Source organism: Eptesicus fuscus, chromosome 18, assembly GCF_027574615.1.
Source record: "Eptesicus fuscus isolate TK198812 chromosome 18, DD_ASM_mEF_20220401, whole genome shotgun sequence".
In the NCBI taxonomy this organism is placed as follows: domain Eukaryota; kingdom Metazoa; phylum Chordata; class Mammalia; order Chiroptera; family Vespertilionidae; genus Eptesicus; species Eptesicus fuscus.
In genome coordinates, this window is record NC_072490.1 from 33,690,271 (window position 1) to 33,708,775 (window position 18,505).

At 57.1% G+C, this 18,505-nt stretch overlaps 1 protein-coding gene across 1 annotated transcript in view; it reads right to left on the reverse strand.

Annotated features, from left to right (window-relative positions):
• Window positions 1–16,223, reverse strand: part of GRIP2 (glutamate receptor interacting protein 2) — a 34,458-nt gene extending 18,235 nt beyond the window's left edge. Inside the window, exons 1-9 of the mRNA XM_008152425.3 lie at window positions 16,184–16,223; window positions 5,996–6,076; window positions 5,591–5,726; window positions 4,576–4,721; window positions 3,802–3,888; window positions 3,174–3,249; window positions 1,818–1,963; window positions 803–950; window positions 532–701 (exon numbers count right to left, since the gene is read on the reverse strand). Coding sequence (XP_008150647.1) covers window positions 532–701; window positions 803–950; window positions 1,818–1,963; window positions 3,174–3,249; window positions 3,802–3,888; window positions 4,576–4,721; window positions 5,591–5,726; window positions 5,996–6,076; window positions 16,184–16,223 — 1,030 coding nt within the window. The remainder of the gene's footprint in view (window positions 1–531; window positions 702–802; window positions 951–1,817; window positions 1,964–3,173; window positions 3,250–3,801; window positions 3,889–4,575; window positions 4,722–5,590; window positions 5,727–5,995; window positions 6,077–16,183) is intronic.
• Window positions 16,224–18,505: the final 2,282 nt, after the last annotated feature.

Sequence of the window (18,505 nt, forward strand, 5' to 3'; positions counted from 1 at the left end):
AGGTCCTATCCCGGCTCTTCCTTCTGCTGCGGGGCTTTGAGGGGTCCAGTCCATGGAAGGAGGGTGAGGACCCAACTCTCTCAGCCCATGGATTCTGCCTCCCTGCACAGCACCCCTACCCTCGCCTGGGGCTTGGCGACGCTGGAGCCAGCTGCCAGGTCACTCGGACAAGTCACTTAACCCCACTGTGCCTCATGGCCACTGTCTGTACAATGGGACTAAGACAGTGGCCACCTCCTAGGACCGTGGTCGGCAAACTGCGGCTCGCGAGCCACATGCAGCTCTTTGGCCCCTTGAGTGTGGCTCGTCCACAAAAATACCACGGCCTGGGCGAGTCTATTTTGAAGAAGTGGCGTTAGAAGAAGTTTAAGTTTAAAAAATGTGGCTCTCAAAAGACATTTCAATCGTTGTACTGTTGATATTTGGCTCTGTGGACTCATGAGTTTGCCGACCACTGTCCTAGGACAATGAGGAGGGATCAGAATGAGTTGACACATATGATGTGCCCTGAGACCCTCCAAGGGGACCCACCTGCCTCTGAGGGCCTCAGGGGCCGCCGACTTTGGGGCGCAGGCAGGATCTCCAGTTGCACTTTCTCTGACACGCTGGCCAGCAGCTTGGTGGCCTCGAGCAGCGAGCAGTGTTCCGTGCTGGTGCCGTCGATGGACAGGATGTGGTCTCCAGCATGCAGCGCTCCGCTCCTGGCCAGATCGGGGGGAGCGGGGGAGGAGGAAAGCTGGCCTGGGTGGCCTCTTCCCCTGCCGACCCTCCTCACCGTGGCAGTGCCCAGCGCGGGCCTCACCTGTCCACCACGCTGGCCGGCTTGATGCGGTCGATGGTGATGACTGGCTTGTTCCGGTGGGAGCCAGTGGTGAGCGAGATTCCCAGGGCGGACCCCGGCGTCTTGGTTATTTCCACTATCAGGGGGCCCGAAGCACTGGCCACGGTATCTGGCGCGTGGAATGAAAGAAGAGTTTGAAGTGCAAATATTGAGCGCTTTCGTCCCTAGCCTCACTCTGCTGTCTCGATGTAATCCTCATTGCCAGGCTGGGATCACTGCACCCATTTTACAGACCGGAAAACTGAGATGTGCGAGGTGAAGGCTGTCTTTGTCCAAGCGCACAAAAAGCCACTGTGCGGCAGAGGAGGGGCAGGGATTTGGGTCGGAGGGGCTCTGGCCGCGGGCTTTGCCGGACAGCGCTGCCTTGCTCACATTTACTGACAGCCTGCTGCAGGCCGGCACTGAGCTGTCGTGTCCACTGAACCCTCCCCGCCTCAGAAAACGGCACCCGCTGACCCGCCCAGTGGCTCACAAACAAAACCTAGCTCTTCTGCTCTCGGTCCCACCGCCAGCAAATCGGGCCCGCTCGACCTCCATCCCATTTCCTGAATCTGACCCCTACTGTGCTGCTCCTCAGCCACCAGCCTGGTCCAGCCACCATCGCCTTTCTCCCCCTCGGTGGCTGCAAATTAGAAAGTCCCTCCCAGCCTTTCCCATCTCTCTCCCTAACTTTTTTTCCTGCACTTACTGACATCTGACACCCTCTCTATTTGAGTCATGCAGGTTACTGCCCATCTCTCCCCGCCAGAACGTCAGCTTCATGAGAATGGAGACCTCTGTGGTGTCCTCAGCAGAACGCCCGTTGCATCAAACGATGCCCGGTACGTAGTGCTTATTGCCCAGAGAGGCGCAGAGAAGCTACGGGACTGGCCCGGGTCATCCAGCCTTTGCAGTGGTGAGGATCTGTGCCCCCTCCATGCTCCCCGACCCTTGGGCCTCTTCCTGCCCAGCCCTAGCCCTCAGGCCCCCGGCTCACCTGGAACGGCCACGTCATACTCCACCTGGAAGAGGGCCTCGTGGCTGCACTGCCGCAGAGTGGCCAGGGCAGCGGCGAGGCTGGCCCCGTGCAGTGGGATCCCGTCAACGCTGAGCAGCCTGTCCCCCACCTTCAGAGAGCCCTCCCTGCAGGGAAGGGCTCGGTCAGCCGGCCTGGCCCGGCGCGAGCACTGGGCACAGCCCTGCCGAGAGGGCATTGGGAAAGGCGGGCACAGAGGAGGGGCAGGGAGTGGGTGAAGGAGAAAGGGACGGGACAGGTGAATGAAGGAATGCATGAGGGCGTGACAGGATGAGCGACTAGGAATGTGCAGGTGAATACATGGGCGGGAAGATAGGAATCGGTTCAGCTCTGGCATCTCCCACCCCACCTGGTGCTTAAGAAATTCAGTCCTGGCTCAACCCTAGAATGCCTGAGCTGGGGATGGCCCTCGGGATCACCACCTCCCTCCTGCCCCGGGGGCAGAAGAGAGCACCAGGGTCCAGAGAGGACGGCAGCCCCACCCAGGGCCACACAGCGTCAGCAGTGGGGTGATCTGGAAGCCTCACGCTGCCCATCATAGAGAGTCCCTCCCACTGTCCCACCTGGTTCCTCAGCAGGGATTCTGTCCTGCTGACAAACGGGCCTGGGAACCAATTCACCGGGGGCCCCAGGGTGGGGCCTGAGCTGGGGTTCACCTCGGCTTGGGTCAGATCCCCACCCTGGAATGCCTGCGCCAACAGGTGGCCAAGGCTATTCTGGGCGGTTCTATGAATAGCTGGTTGCAGGGCCTTGTTCCAGGACAGATTTAGATTTCTGACAAGGCCGTTCCAGGCTGCTCTTAAAATGGCCAGGAATCTCCCACTGGGACTCCGGGCGCTGGGAACTGGGCGCATTCCTCCTCCACATTCTCCCCTCCTGCGTGTCTGGGCAGGGCCGGGGTGGGCAGTGCAGCCAGGACTGGGGGGCGGGGGTGGGGGCTGAATTACAGAGGGCCACGGTGACGCCGATCACCATGCCCCAAACCTTGGGGACTAAAATATTGGACCCATTCCACAGAGAGGAAAACTAAGGCCAGGGAAGGGAAGAGCAATGTGATACTAAGGCTCGTCTCCCGCGGGCCCCTGAAACAACAGAATGTTGGGGAAGGAAGAGCTTGGGGTCTCTCTCATTTGGGGTTTAGTCCTGGCTCCACCAAGTACTCCCCGAGTGACTATGGGCAAAGGGTGTACTCTCTCTGGACCTCCATGTGCTCATCTGGAGAATGGGCACAAAGGCCCCAGCTCTGCCTTCTCCACGAGGAGCTGGGGTTGGTCAGCGCAGCGCGAGGCAGTAAGGCTCCCTCTGGCTCAGGCTCACCTGTCGGCAGGGCCCCCAGGGCGCACACAGGTCAGGACAAGTGGGCGACACCTGTGGCTGTCTTCATGGGCCCCTCCTGGACAGAGTCCAACAAGAGGCAGAAAGTCACCTGTCCATGCCTTTCCTGATGCCCCGAGACCCGGACCCGGGCCCTAAGCGGGCTCCCCTCCTTAAATCTGTTGGAGGACCTTGTCCTTGCTATTCACAGACCCTCCTGCGAGACAGCAGCTGTAAATCCCACCTCCCGCCAGCCAGTCGAGGACACGACCGAAGCCCTCTCCCTGCTAAATGGCGTGCCTCCTCTCCTCGGATCTCATCCCGCTTCCCGTTTGGCCCTGACTGCTAGGCAGCTCCCAGCATTGCTCTCGATCTCAGTGGCACCGCCGTTTCCTGACACAGCTTTTCCCTCACACTCCCCTCAACCACCTGCATTTCATTGCTTGGCAGCATTTTCCATTTAACACTTGGCTTAATAGTCCTGGGTTCTTTAAAGTCAGAAGCAAGATTATATATATATATACGATATATCTGATTTATGCACAGGTTCATTAAAGCAAAACGGAGCATGCACAGAATTAGAATTAGCCACGTTCCCACCCCCGGGCCCAAGGGGGACTCTCACACTGACCTCTGAGGACAAAGCCAAAGCTGTTGCCCTCCTTGTAGAGAGAGACGTCCACTGTCTTTGAAACGATCCCTGGGTTGCTCTCAGGGGCTAGAGGAAAGCGGAGGACTCCTTTGAGTCTCCCAGTCACATCACTGAGCGGGCAGATGTCCCCAAAGCCCGTCCCAGGAGAGCTGGGTGGCCAGTCACAGGGACTATAGGAAGGGCAAATTCCTCCCCATTTAACAGGTAGGACAACTGAGGCCAAGAGGGACCCTTTTCCTAATACCCCCTTCGTCCCTCCCTTGGAGAGAGGAGAGCGCCTGCCCGCGCTCACACGGAGACGATGGCGGAACTCGGGCTCGAATCCATGGCTGGTGGGCTCAGGCCAGGGCTGAATTCCAACAGTCACCCCAAGTTCAAGGCCAGCTTTGAAAATTCAGAGCTAGGCCACGGTAGTCCATGCAGGGTGGGACGCTGGGGAGAGCGTTAGGGCAGGGGACAATTTTTTCAGCCAATGTTCCCCAAACTTGCCCCCTTAAAGGAAAAAAAAAAAAAATCTTCAAATGAATATGTCATCTGACCGCGAGTTATAAACAGGGCCCTGCCGCCTCCTGGGGACAGCAGACTGCGGTGGAAGGCAAAGCCTCTGGGTGAGGCATGGATGTGTGTGGTCAGGCTCCAGGTCCCACCTACCCCACCTGGCACGATCCCCACCGCCCGGGCCCTGGCGGGGAGGCAGCTGTGTCCACCCACAACCAAGGCAGTGGAGAGAGTTCCCCGTCCAAGGGCACCCACCGGGCGGGGGCAGCTCATACTCCACCTCCAGCACCACGCGCTCGCCCACGTTCTTGAGCAGGGTGATGATCTCGTCGTGGCGGAGCCGGGTCAGGTGGATCCCGTTCACCGACCGAATGTAGTCGCCCACGTTCAGCAGGTCACTCCTGGGAGCAAGGAGGCCAGAGCACAGGCACGGCGACAGGCGCCAGCATTCACACCCACCCTCCCATGGAATCCTTATGTCCCCCAGATCCTCACGGTACAGATGGGGAATGTAGGCTCAGAGGTCAGACCGTGTCCGGGGTCACACGGGGCGTGAGTAGGAGAGCCTGGATGCTGACCTGGACCTGTCTGACACCCAGGCCTGGCATTTCCCCCAAGGCCCGTCTGCCTGCCTTCCCTCCTACGGGGGGTCACCCTCAGAGCTCCAACCAGCTCCAGACGGGCCTGCAGAGTGGCCAGACCGCCTCCTTTGCTGGTCCTAACACTCTTCCTGCTTTTCGCCACTAATCTGTTCTGTTCAACTGAACACTTATCAGTGCCTGCCCCATCCAGAGAGGCAGCGATGGAGAGGCTCACTCCCGGGTTTCAAGGAACTCATGGTCCAAAGGGAGCCAACACAATGGCGAAATCCAGGGCGATGTGTGCACCAGTGGCACATGGGACTGTGTGAGCAGAGTGGCTGTCCCAGCCTGGGGCGAGGGGCTTCCCAGAGGCAATGTGGAGGGATGAACGGGAGTCTGCCAGGAGGATGTCATGGGGAGTGAGACTTCCAGGCAGAGGGGACTGTACAGGCAAAGGCCTGGAGGGCCTGGCTAGAGGAGGCACCGCGGCCAAGGGAGCAGCTGGTGAAAAGGCAAAGAGAAGCAGCTGGGGCCTAGAGTTACAGCCCCCCCATAGAGGGCTTCCTCCCGCAGGCACCGAGCTCTTGGGAGCTTCTGGAAACAGCTGCCTGATTGCTTTACCCAAAGCCCTAGTATGTTTTCCACTGGCCCAGCCCCCTCCTGCTGCCCCCACCAGCCCCTTTTCTCACCTGGCCGCCAGCCCCCCGGGCCTCAGGTTGGAGACCCTGGGCTTCCCATCCTTGTCGGTGCCGCCTGAGATGGTCAGGCCCAGCGTGCTGCCTTCTTTCTTGATCAGCTCCACCACGGTGACCCCTCGGAACTCCTCTGCGGACATATGGGAGGTGAGGGGGCGGCATGGGGCCATTTGGGGGCCCCCAGCTCCAAGACAAGTGAGGCTAACCCGTGGTAAGCAGGGCCCTTGGCTGCGTTACGCTGGGTGAGGTATTTCCTTTTTACAGATCAGAGAGGTTAGGTGGTTGGTCTAAGGTCACAGAGCAAGTTAGCAGCAGAGCCAGTGCTGTCTGACCCCCACCCAGCGCTCCCTGTGCCTCCAGGACAGAGAAAGAGGAAGGGGACGGAGAGGGGTTGGTTACCTGGAATGCTCTGTCTGCGGCAAGCCAGGGCCACGTCGGCTCCTCCCGCATCTTTGCCTCCCTTGGAGTAAGGCCCATCGTCTGCAGGGGAGAGAGAGAGAGAAGGCCCAGAGCTCCATTTCCATTTCCATTCAGGCAAACCTTTCGTGGATGTGGCCTGAAGGAGGGGTTCCTTCCTGCCCCCAGCCCCACGGGTGTCTCTGCTGGGGGTCCTGGTGGCTCCTCCTCCCAAGGGCGGCTCTATCTCTGCTCTTGGGGCTGAGTGGCATTCTTTTGAACATTCACACTGTTCTGTGGTTAACCATCGGCACAGCCCCGTGGGGCTGGTATTATTATTATGGGTAATATTATTCCACTAGAGGCCTGGTGCATGAAATGCGTGCACAGGTAGGGTCCCTAGGCCTGGCCGGCAATCAGGGCCGATCCGTGGGGCAACCAGCGGGGTGATTGAGGGGGCCCCCTGGCACTGGCACCTGCCTTGGCTGGCCTGGGGCCTGCGGGCTGGGGGCAGCTCCTGCATTGAGCATCTGCCCCCTGGTGGTCAGTGCACGTCATAGTGACTGGTCATTCCACTGGTTGTTCTGCCGTTTGGTCGATTTGCATACTAGGCTTTTATTATATAGGATTATACCCATTAGGAAGCTGAGGCCCAGAGAGGGACAACTCATGCCCACGGTCACACAGCTGGGGAGTTATGTAATGTGGATGAGAACCAGGGTCTGCTGACTCCACCACCTGAGGCTGTGCTTGCACACCTGCGGGGACAGGGAGCTCCCTCGCAGGCAGGTAGGTGTCACAGCCCATGGGAGACAGGGCTGGCCCTGAGCAAACTCAATCTGGAGTGGGCCTAATTAATGACTCCTCATGAGGACTGCCCTTTACAGTGTACGAGCCATATTCTCAGACATTCTAGGCAGCCCCAGGTAAGTCTGTCTCACCTGAGCCTGCGCTTGCCCCACCAGCCCGCTCGCTTGACCTTGAAGAATAACCTTCCTGCCACCTTCACCCCTGCAGCTCCAATTGGCCCAGTGTTAAGATCATGGGCTCAGGGCTCAGCCTGGCCTGAGTGCATATCCTGGCTCAGCCGTTCACCAGCTGTGGGGAGATCCCTCTTCTCCCCTCCCCCAGCCTCCTGGCCACAGCAAGACCTAACCACTAGATGCCAGTAGCACCCCACCCTGGTCGTGACAACCCAAAATGACTTCAAACATTGCCAAAGTCCACTAGGGGAGCAATATTGCTCCAACCCCCCCCCCCAGCTCCCCCCCACACACACACACATCTTGAGAATCATTGCTCTAGAGCAGCGGTCACCAACCTTTCAGACCTCTCGGACCATTATTGGTGACCGCTGCTCTAGAGTGAGGGTTGCAGCTCAATCTGGGTCTAACAGAGCCCAAGTTCCCTCACTCCACTCTGCAGACCAGGGCTAAGCTCCCTTTGCTTGCCAGAAGGAGGTAAACAGCAAATCAAACAGCAGTTAAACCCGGAATCATTTCTAGGGCCTCTGGAGTGGGGCCCCCAGCAGCTCTGCTCACCCCTCTTCCCCCAGGCCCTTTGTTCACACCAGCCAGCAACGATTTAGGTAACACCCCATTAAGTATAATGCCTCCCATTACAGTTCTCTAACTCGCACTTCATTTAGATTCAACAAGATGTTTCTGAGCTAATAAAATTAATAAGATTGGGTTATATCCACTGTGCGACAGCGGACTTCTCTAGTATTTCATGAGGGCCATTCTGGAATTAAAATCGGTCTTATCCTGTGCAAATGAGATTCTGCCACTGGACAATCCGGGGCAGACCAAAGGTAAGTTTGCTGGCTCCCGATTTATGAGCCTGGGGATGGTGGAGGGTAGGGGGGGTGATCTCTTAAGGAAAGGAGGAGGACGCTGAGGATAAATTTCACCAAATTCAGAGCAGTAGGATCCCAAAGAACAGAGTGCAACAACAGTGGGTTAAAAGTGGAGTTTTGAACCCTGATATTGAAAACAAAAGATGCAGCGTCTGCCCAGCTGACATGGCTCAGTGGTTGAGCGTTAAACTATGAACCAGGAGGTCGCGGTTCCATTCCCTGATGCCCGGGTTGCGGGCTCGATCCCCAATGTGGGCTTGCAGGAGGCAGCCGATCAATGATTCCCTCATCATTGATGTTTCTATCTCTCTCTCCCTCTCCCTTCCTCTCTGAAATCAATAAAAATATATTTTTAAAAAAGATTCAGAGACTAAGACTGAGGAACAATGCAGGATCCTTTCTGAAGCAAAGGATGCAGGATGCTGGCTGCTGAAGGCCAGGACCCATTTCCCGAGGTGTCTCTGTGGAATCCTCCAAGTGTGTCCTCTCCCTTCTCTCCTCCTCCCAACATTCAGACCTTGCTCTAAGGAACTACTCAGTACTGAACTGAGCTGCAGGGACATCCTGGGGCAGCTGAGACAGCTGCTCGTCTCAACACTGAGTGGCCCCAACTCCCTCCTTCTACACCTTTTTGCTGGCTTTGGGTTGATGCTGGGGGCCATCTCTTTTCCCAGCAGTCAAGCAGGCCTGACAGTGTGCTGCAACCCAGGATTCATACAACCGTTTGCAGACAAAGAGTCAGTGGGCAATAAGCGAGGACTGGGCTCTTCTCTAGAGAAGGCACATGAGTTCAGGCTGTGGCTCTGATGAGGGGGAGGCCACTCCAGGGAGGTGAATTGCTGGACAAAGCTTCTGGCCATATTCAGAAAGACACTCATGGGGAATGCTACAATGTTTGCTGATTCCTGTTCAGAGGGGACATAGCATACCACTGCCACAAGCTTTTGGGAAAGGGACTGAGGCAGCATGCAAACCAAGAATCAAAGCAGGGCCAGAATTACCATTGGCTGTGTGACTTGAGCCTCTATTTCTCCATCTGTAAAATGGGGGGAAGGAGGGGTTATCCCTGCCTCTCCATCACTGGCTCTAGCCAGCCCAGGCTTGAGAATTTGAAGAAATTATTTTATTTATAGAAATCTCCAGGGCGGTCAGGCCCCAGTCCCCCTCCCTCAGAGAACATGCTCACTCTTTCCCACTCTCTCGTGTTTTTTTTTGTTCTGAGACCTGGTAATTACATGCTTAGAGATGAAGGCTTTTCAAAAACATCTTTCCCACCAATTTTCAGCTGGAAACGTGCATAAAAAAACAGAGATATTTTTATCCTCGAGTTTCTTTTTTCCTGTCTCCTCCTTCCAGCAATGGGCAATTATGAGCTTTTGACTCCAGTCCATCCATCCTGTAAGAACTCGCTTCAGAGGGAAATTCATTTCCGAAGCGATGCCAGCCGCCCGGGGAACATGTGGGCTGGGTGAGAGGGGGGAGCAGAAGGGAGAGGCGCTGCACCCCGCACAGCCCTGTACACCTGGTCCCCAGCCCCGCTGTGCCCAGGGTGGGTGGGTGGGCTTCCTTTTTATTTCATTTCTCTTGAGGGCGTTGCTAATTTGCCTAATTATCTCCATCTCTCTGGAGCCCCGGGGAGCTATTGAGCTTTGACAAAGGAGAAAGGAAGTCAGCCCCTGGCCCGGCTGCCTGTGCCAGGACCCCCTAAGCAGGAGAGGGGCGTGGGAGGGGGTTGCTAGGAGGGGCTACGGACTCAGCCTAGACTGACGCGTACTCTGCGGGCCTCCAGGAAGAAGCGTTCACATCTGAAAGGGGGGCCCCTGAGAAAATGAGTGCCCAGAGAGGCTCAACGTGGGACAAACAGGAAATGACGGCCCGACACCGAGCCAGCTGCAAGGCCAGCCCGCCCCCAGGTGCTGATGGGGAGCAGAGGGCCACCCCACTCGCCCCTGGGTCTAACCATCCATTGTGCCTGGCGGCCCCTTGCTGACTCTCCAGGGGAACCTCTACAGCATTCCACGTGCTCGGCTACTCCTGGCTTGGCTGACCCCACCTTTGAAGGCATTGCTGGTTTGGTGGAAAAGAAAGGATGGACCTTGGACGTAGGCCAACTTCAGATTCTGATTCCAAATCTGCTGCCAACTAACGGCTCTGGGTCAGGTCACTTCTCTCTGACCGTGGGGCGTCTCCTCTGCACAGTGGGGGTGCAGCGCCCGCCGCATGGGCTGGTGGGAGGAATCAATGAGACTCTACGGTACCGAGAAATCATGAAACACGACAGCTCCCCCTCTGCCCCCTTTATTCCCTTCCTTAGAAAGGTTTTCCATACTACCCTTTTCCTCTTTGCACACAATACGCCACGATTGCCTCATCCAGTGGTCGGCAAACCGTGGCTCGCGAGCCACACGCGGCTCTTTGGCCCCTTGAGTGTGGCTCTTCCACAAAATACCACGTGCGGGCGCGCACATACAGTGCGATTGAAACTTCGTGGCCCATGCCCCTGGGTCTGGGAGAGGCCAAGCGTCCCTGGGTCCGGGTGCGACCATGTGTCCCTGGATCCGGGTGAGGCCTCGTGAACCTAGGCCCGGGTGAGGCCACGTGCCCCTGGGTCTGGGAGAGGCTAAGCGTCCCTGGGTCCGGGTGAGACCATGCGTCCCTGGATCCGGATGAGGCCTCGTGCACCTAGGCCCGGGTGAGCCCAAGTGGCCCTGGGTCTGGGAGAGGCCAAGCGTACCTGGGTCCGGGAGAGACCATGTGTCCCTGGAACCAGGTGAGGCCTTGTGCAACTAAGCCCGGGTGAGGCCACGTGCCCCTGGGTCTGGGAGAGGCCAAGCGTCCCTGGGTACGGGTGAAGCCAGATCCTGGGTCCGGGTGAGGCCGTGCGCCCCTGGATCCATCCGGGCGAGGCTGGGTCCCAGGCCCGGGTGAGACCACGCGCCCCTTGGGTATGGGTGAGGCCACGTGCCCCTTAGTCCGGGTGACGCCGTGCCCCTGGGTTCGGCCGAGACCAAACCAGAGGGAGTCGGACCTCCATTACCACCATTTGTCCACCATCCAGAGCTGAGGGGTCAGTGTTGACATGTACACATAAGGAACTACTGGACATTGAAATTGGGTCTCAAAAGAACTGTTGGTCCAGGGGGAAGCTCGCTACAGATTGATTCATTTGCCTGTCAGCATAACTATTATTGCTCGTCTCACATTCAGTTCTTATTAGTATATATTTAGTGACATATGATCTCGCTCATCTAGGGGAAATGATGAACAACATAGACTGAGGAACAAGAACAGAACCAGAAGCAAGGAGGCATCGATCGGACTATCGGGCCTCAGAGGGAGGATAGGGGAGGGGAGGGGGAGGGTGGGGGGAGGGGGAGAGTTCAACCAAAGGACCTGTATGCATGCATATAAGCCTATCCAACGGTTAAGTTCAACAGGGGATTGGGGCATGCGTGGGGATAGGGGTGGGATGGGAATGGGGGGATGAGGACAAATATGTGACACCTTAATCAATAAAGAAATTAAAAAAAAAAAAAAGAAAAAAAAAAGAAACTTCGTGGCCCATGCGCAGAAGTCGGTTTTCGGCTCTCAAAAGAAATTTCAATCGTTGTACTGTTGATATTTGGCTCTGTTGACTAATGAGTTCGCCGACCACTGGCCTAATCCTCACAGCTTCCAACTACACGGTAACATTTAGTCTAGTCCAGTGGTCGGCAAACTCATTAGTCAACAGAGCGGCAAACTGCGGCTCGCGATGGTAACAACTCCTATCGATGAAATGCTGGGCCTTGTGCTATGTGCTTCGTAAGCATTATCCCATTTAATCCTCACCACTTTCTGAGGTGGCATGAGTGTTATTCCCATTTGAAAGATGGGAAAATTGAGCCACAGAGGGGCTAAGTAACTTCCCACCGTAAGGAGCAGGGCCAAGATTTGACCCTAGGCCGTGTTCTACGAACTTTAAAATTATTACCACTTTATGCGGTAGGTACCATTATCGTCCCGCTGTTAGAGATGAGGAAACGGAGGCACAGGCAGGTTTACATGCCCAGGGTCACGCGGCTGCTAAGTTCCTAAGTGGCAGGGCCAGAGGGCCCCTCCTGCCCCCGCCGCCCAGCCCATGACAGACCTGGGCAGACTCAGGGACAATGCCCATGGCCCAGCCCCAGCCCCTGTGGGAACTCTTCACAAATAACGTCCCTCTGGCCATCACAGCGGGACCAGGGCGGACAGCTGGATGGAGATGCATCGAAGCTGATTCTGCTCCAAGTGACAGCCTTACCCCCGCAGCTGACAAGCCTCCCTAGAAGCCAGCGTCCGTGGCGGAGGGAAATACGGAAAGATCGACGCTGCGATCTTTCTGTTGTATGCATGTTTTCAAGGGAAACAAGAAGGAAAAGCATCTATTAATTTAAAAAGTAGACTCCTGATTCACTTGGTACCAAGGTTTGCAAAAGAAAAGGAACAGAAAAGGGGCACCGAGTGTGGGGCCCTTCCCTGCGCCAGGCCTGCTCTAAGCACTGTACCTGCCCTGAATGCGTTTGACTCCACCGAGAATTATCTGATGCTCCCCAGTGTGTAGATGAGGAGACAGAGGCCCAGAGAGGTCCCTCAGCCGGTGACTGCAGAGGAAGGACTGGAATTCAGGCCTGTTGGGCCACATCCTTAACCCTCGGCTCTGCTCTCTCCCTCTCTCAATAAGGGGCACCCTAGAGGCAGTGCTGGCCTCCAGGAGCCCCCATGCTCCTCCCTCCAACCCCGGGGGCAGCGCTCAGGCACCCACAGGCTAGGCACGCCAGGGCTACCAGGAGCCATCAGCATGACGGGGAGAGCTCCCGCGAAGTGTGGGGAGCGCCTGGCTCTGGGCCTGAAGTCACACTCCTGGTGGCCCCAACATCATGTGGGATGGGGGTGCAGGCTCAAGGCAGGCCTTGGCCTTCCGCCTTCTGAGTCTGTGCTCTCCTGTCTAACTCTGAAACCGGCAACATCAAGGAACATGACCTCAAACCTGAGTCACCACGGAACCATCTTATTTCCCACCAGCGGTTGCCTGGAGCAGTAAAAAGACTCAATTCACCCTGTTGAGAGTAAAAGCAAAATTGTCATCACAGTCCCTCAGGTTCCCTGACCTCCTAAAGATCTCCCCTTTGCCGGGTCTGCTCCAGCGCACTGGTCTCCTCGCTATTCTCGATACCAGACGCATGCCCACCCCAGGGCCTTTGCACTGGCTATCCGCTCTGCTCGGGGATGTTCTTTCTCAGACATCCACAAAGCTGCCTCCCTACCTCCTTCAGGAACCTGTCACCTTCTCAGAGAGTTCTTCCCCAGCCAGTCTGTCTAACCTGCACCCCCCACGCCTCCAACACCTCCCATCACCTTCCTTCTCTGCTTGATTTTTCCTCATAGCATTCAACGCCATCTAACAGACCTGACTTAAAACACACACACACAAACACACACACACACACACACACACACAAAAACACAAAAAAACTCTGTGGTCTTATTAACTATCTGCCTCGGCCTCCCTAGGACATCAGCTCCAGAGGGCTGGGTTGTTGTCTGCCTGTTCCCTGCTATGTCCAGCACAGAGAGCCTGCATACAGTAAGGGCTCAGTAAATAATGTTAGATTTCACCTGCAGATTAGGAGAATGGGAATCAAAGAGGCAGAATGAGCTGTTCAGGATCATAAAATAAAGAAGAGGCAGAACCAGGATGCAAACCCAGGCCTCCCGGACGCTAGGCCATGGCTGCCGTGGCCCCCTGGCCTCTGTGGCCTCCATAGTCTGGAGCCTGGGGTCCCCCAGGGCTAGAGCCCCTGCTGTGGTGCAGGAGGTTGGGCCTGTGCAGGGATCCAGGTGGTCTGGTGAGAGTCCCCTCTGAGGAGTGGGAAGCCCAGGCCGCAGACGAGGGACCACACACACACACACACACACACACTGCCCTAGCCTTCCTGAGTGGCAAGTGCTCAGGAACAAAGACCACTTTGTGGCCTGGAGTCAGGAAAGAGTGAACACTGGGAACAGGGTGGGGAGTGAGGGAGGAAGTTACTGCCCAAGTCTGTGTCCATGCTTACGGTGCGTCCCAGCCCTGCTCACAGCCTTTCCTCAAGGGGCCGCGGTTAGTGGAGGGTAAACAAGACTCCCGGGAGCAAGACTGAATATGGCCAGAGGACAGGCCCGGAAAGGACTCATGCAAGCCGGAGTCCTTTGGGGCCGAGAAAGGGCACTGGGCAGCGTGTCCCACGCCTGGTGCTCACGGAGAAGCACTGTGAGTGGCCTGACTCCTCGGGGCCTCAGCCTCCCCTGCAGAATGTGGAGTGTGTACGGAGTGGCCACTTGTTGGCTGCCCTGTCCCCCTGCTCCTGGGGAGGCCACATGACCAGGCCTGGCCAATCAGAGATCCGGTGATTGGTCAGGAGAGGGCATGTGACCCAAGCTGGGCCAACCAGAGCAGCCCTGGGCCGTTTGCTGAAACTGCTGGAATGGCCCTTCCTTGGGGAGAACTGAACTAGGTAACCTTAAGCTTGAAAGTCCCCGGGGCCCTCTGGAGAAGGAAGTGTCTGCCCGGAAGTGAAACGTGCCTAAAAAGAAGCATAAACCTAACAGAGTGAACTGTCAGAGTCCTAACAGTGCTAAGCGAGCACCTGGATCCAGCTCTGCCTGAAGCTCCGTCTTTGCATTTTTCTTAAAAAGAGCTTTGGCAGCTGTGACCATGAGGTTCTGTGACCTGGGAAGGGAAGTAGGTGGGGGCTGCAGTGGGAGGGTAAGTCACCAGAGAAAAAGTCAGGGAGTTCATGAAGGGCCTTGAAGGCCAGGATAAAGAGCTGTAATCAGATTTACATTTTAGTGAGCTCCCAAAAGGAGCGTGGGAAGAGGAGAAGGGGGAGGAGGAGGAGGTGGAGGAGGAGGAGGAGACCAGGAGGCCAGGGAGGAGACCAGGAGGCCAGGGAGGAGACTGAGCAAAGGACCAGGCAGGCGATGCTGAAGCCTAAGCCTGGATGGAGGCAGAGGCCCCGTAGGAGGGGAAGACACCTCCCTGCCAATGCCCCAGGTGAGGTCTCTGGGGCACCCCTGCCCGTGTGGCTCTGACCCCTGCAGGACGAGGGGACCCCACTCATGTGGGCCTTAGGTCAAGAGGACACAGGTGCCCGGGCCAGGAAAGCAGTGTCTCCATTTAAAGCAGTGTCTCCATGTATAGTGCCGTCACCCGGAGGGGGCAGGAGCAGACCGCATGGGGTGGAATCCCAGCTTTGCCACTTCTGGCTGGGTAGTCTTCGACAAGTCACTTCACATCTCTATGCCTCAGTTTCCCCAACTGTAAAGTGGGGAGAGTGGTCCTGAACTCAGTGTTGTTGTGAGGATTAAATGAGAAAACGCACAGAGAGAGCTTAGGATAGAGTAAGATCTGGCACAGAGTTAGATCTCAACAGCTGTCAGCTATTGTTTGCATTATTATTATGTGGGGTCTGAGGGTAACCCTGCCTCTGCCCTGGCCATGGGTGGGGAGGTGGGAGCCTAAGTTCATTGGTGGGGAGCCCTGCTGTCCTCGTGTGCATGCCAATCCCAAGTCGGCCTCTGGGTGGCAGTTGTAGGGAAGACGACCAGGTTTGTGCCTCGGTTTCCTCACCTGTCCCCAGTCCCTCCCTTAGGAGTTGTCGCCAGGCGGGAAAGTGGAGGGAGGGATTGACAAGGGCGGCCCCAGGGCACAGAGTGAAGGACTGGGTCCTGGCTCCGACCAAGCTCTCTGTTGGGGAGTATGGGGAGAAGTAAGGCCAGCCAGCAGGCTAGGAGACAGATGGACAGATGGATGGAGTCTGCCCCAGAGCTCTTCCCTGAGTCCCAGTCCTGGCCACCCAGGAATGTGGCAGCTGTGTGCCCCTCTCCCTCGCTACTGCATCCCCAGAGCCCCAGGGCTCAGCAGCTAGAACCCAGCCAGGGCTTCTCCCTTCCGCTACAAGGTCCAGGAGCTCCCTCCACACCACACCTTTGCTCCCACACCTCTGGGCAGGGAGCGCCCTCCTGCCAGCTCATGCTGAGGTGGATGCCACCCCTGAGGCACCCCTGAGGGGCTGAGCACTGCCCTCTGGAATTCCCCTTGTCGTGCTGGGCAGCCCAGGGGACTCGGCCCCTGGCTGCAGGACAGCAGCCAGGGTCAGACAGACAGCCCTGTCACCTGCTCACCCTGGCCAGGTGTCCCGCCCCCTGCACTCTCTCCAAGCCCTGGGACTCTGGGGAGTGGCAGTCCCACTCTGAGCCATCCCAGTCCCCTGTCGGACAGCAGTGTGAGGAACCAGCCCCACCCCTCTGCCTACAGGTCCCCCATTACTTACCGGCCTCTTCAGGGGTCTCCCGGTTGAGCCCACACAGCATGTCTGCTATTGTCCCTGCTGCCCACTGACTCCCTGGGGAGCCACGCTGCTCCGCCCCTCCCACACCCTCACGAGGGAGGGGCTGTGGGAGAGAAGCTCCCAGCTCCCACTGGCTGGGCACTGAGTCCACCCACTGCAGCAGGCGGCTCTCTGCTTAAAGGGGACATGCTGTCATGTCTGGCTCCTGGATGGGGTTCGACACCCTCACTCCCATAGCCTGGGCAGGAGATCTTTGAAGATGGCATGCATGGGGTCTCCCCCGGAGCCCCAGGCAGATAGACCCCAGGTCCAGATCAGCTCCGAACTTGCCCTGGGACTGTGGCAAGTGATTGCCCTTACCAGGCCTCAGTTTTCCCATCCAGAGAGGGGGAGCAGTGCCTTTCAACTTTCCTTTAGATAGCAGATTCCAACAGAATCCCAAGGCAGAAACCAGTGCAGCCAATGGATAAGGCCAGGGCACGTCTGTAGGTCTCACGTTAGAAACTCTTGCGCTTGGAGCCCCCTGGGGCCCTTCCACCGACATTCTAGGCAGAGGTAACTACTTTCCCCACGCCTCAGTTTCCCTTTCTATACGGTGGAGCTTGGGGAGGGCGAGCCCAGCAGCCTGCCACATGGAGCACCCCCCATCCCCAGCTTTCTGGGAAGACTGAGCGAGCTGGGCTCAGGATCTGCCTCTGGGCTTGACAGGCAGGAGCAGCTGGTCACAACTCCAGCCCCAGCTGGGCCTCAGCCCTGCACACTCCCAGTTCCCTCCAAGCCAGCTCAGGACGCACCCTGGCGGCTCTGATGGACTCCCGGCTCCAGCTCTCAGCTGCTCCTGCTCCCAGCCCACCCATGTGTGCTGGCACCAACTGAGGGGACCACATAGGTACTTCGGAGAAGGGTGGGTGACGGTGGCATGAGGTGTCAAAGCCTGTAACTACATGGAGCATCCAGTTAAATGCAGCAAAGAATGAGGCAGACGAGATCCCGACCTCCGTGGGGCTCTTGGATACATGGGAACAAGCAGGTCTCACAGCAAATGGGAGCGTGCTGCCAAGTGGTTAGAGATGGCAGGGTCCAAGTTCCAGGTGAGGTTCCCTGGGGCCAGCAGTGAGGCCAAAGGTCAAAGAGAAACTCCAAGATTTCAGCCATGGGAGGTGTAGGCGGGTCAGAGAGGGAGGACCTGTAGTTGGCCCAGGCAGAGAAGGGGGTGCAGGCTCTGGGGATCGCGGTGCCAGGCGATGGTCAGCACAAGGCTCTGGATGAAGACCCTGACCACCCCCCGGGACCCAGGGCGACTTGGAGGCAGTCCAGCTCCACGCCAGGCAGGAAGGGATGAAGCCTTCTCGGCAAGTAAATTGCTCTAACAGACATCTGCCTCCCCCCCCCCCCCCGCACCCTCTCCCTCAGTTACAGCCCTTCAGGGGAGGGCTTCATGGCACACAAGACTTGAGAGTTACATCCACCCCCTCCCTTAGGAAAATATTTGCTTGCGGTACAGATGCATTTAAATGAGCTATGAAGATGGGCGGTCGGAAAGCTCGCCATGTTTGTCTTTCTCGCTGCTCCTTTGGAATTTACTTTTGTGGATAAGACGCTCCTGGAAAGGTCAAGCCGTGGGTTATGGGAGAGCTTCCCTTCAGCGTTTCTCGGAGCGCCCGCTGTGCCCGCACTGGGGGCTGACACCCCAGGAGACGGTGGCAAACAGGGTCTTCCCTCTGCCTTTCTGTCCCCATCAGCCCACCGAGCACATTGGCTTTTGATTTTATCCAAGAGTGTGTTTGGAAGCAACTGTTGGTCCGTTTTGGGACAAGGCAGGGTTTAAATAAATAATCGGTCCAGAAAGGTTAAGTAACTTGCCCAAGGTATCCAGCGGCAAGGGTGGAGCCAGCTTCACATCTAAGAGGTCTGTTGTTGTTGTTTTAATCCTCACCTGAGGATGTTTTATTGACTTTTAGAGAGGAAGGGAGGGAGAGAGAGATAGAAACATCAATTGGTTGCCTCTTGTATGCACCCCAACGAGGGATCTAACCCACAACCTAGGCATGTGCCATGACCAGGGACCAAACCTGCAACCCTTTGGTGTATGGGGTGACGCTCCTACCAAGTGAGCCCCCAGGCCAGGGCAAGAGGTCTGTTCTTAAAGGTGCTGATATGGAACTTCAGGGGCTTGTTAAGGGGTCCAAGAGAGCAGATGAGGGGCAGCGGGCTCTGTCGGTCCCTGAGGAGGTGCTTCTGAGCCTGACTTTGAAGGATGAGAAGGCACATGTCAAAAAAGGGAAAAGCCGTTGCAGATGTGAG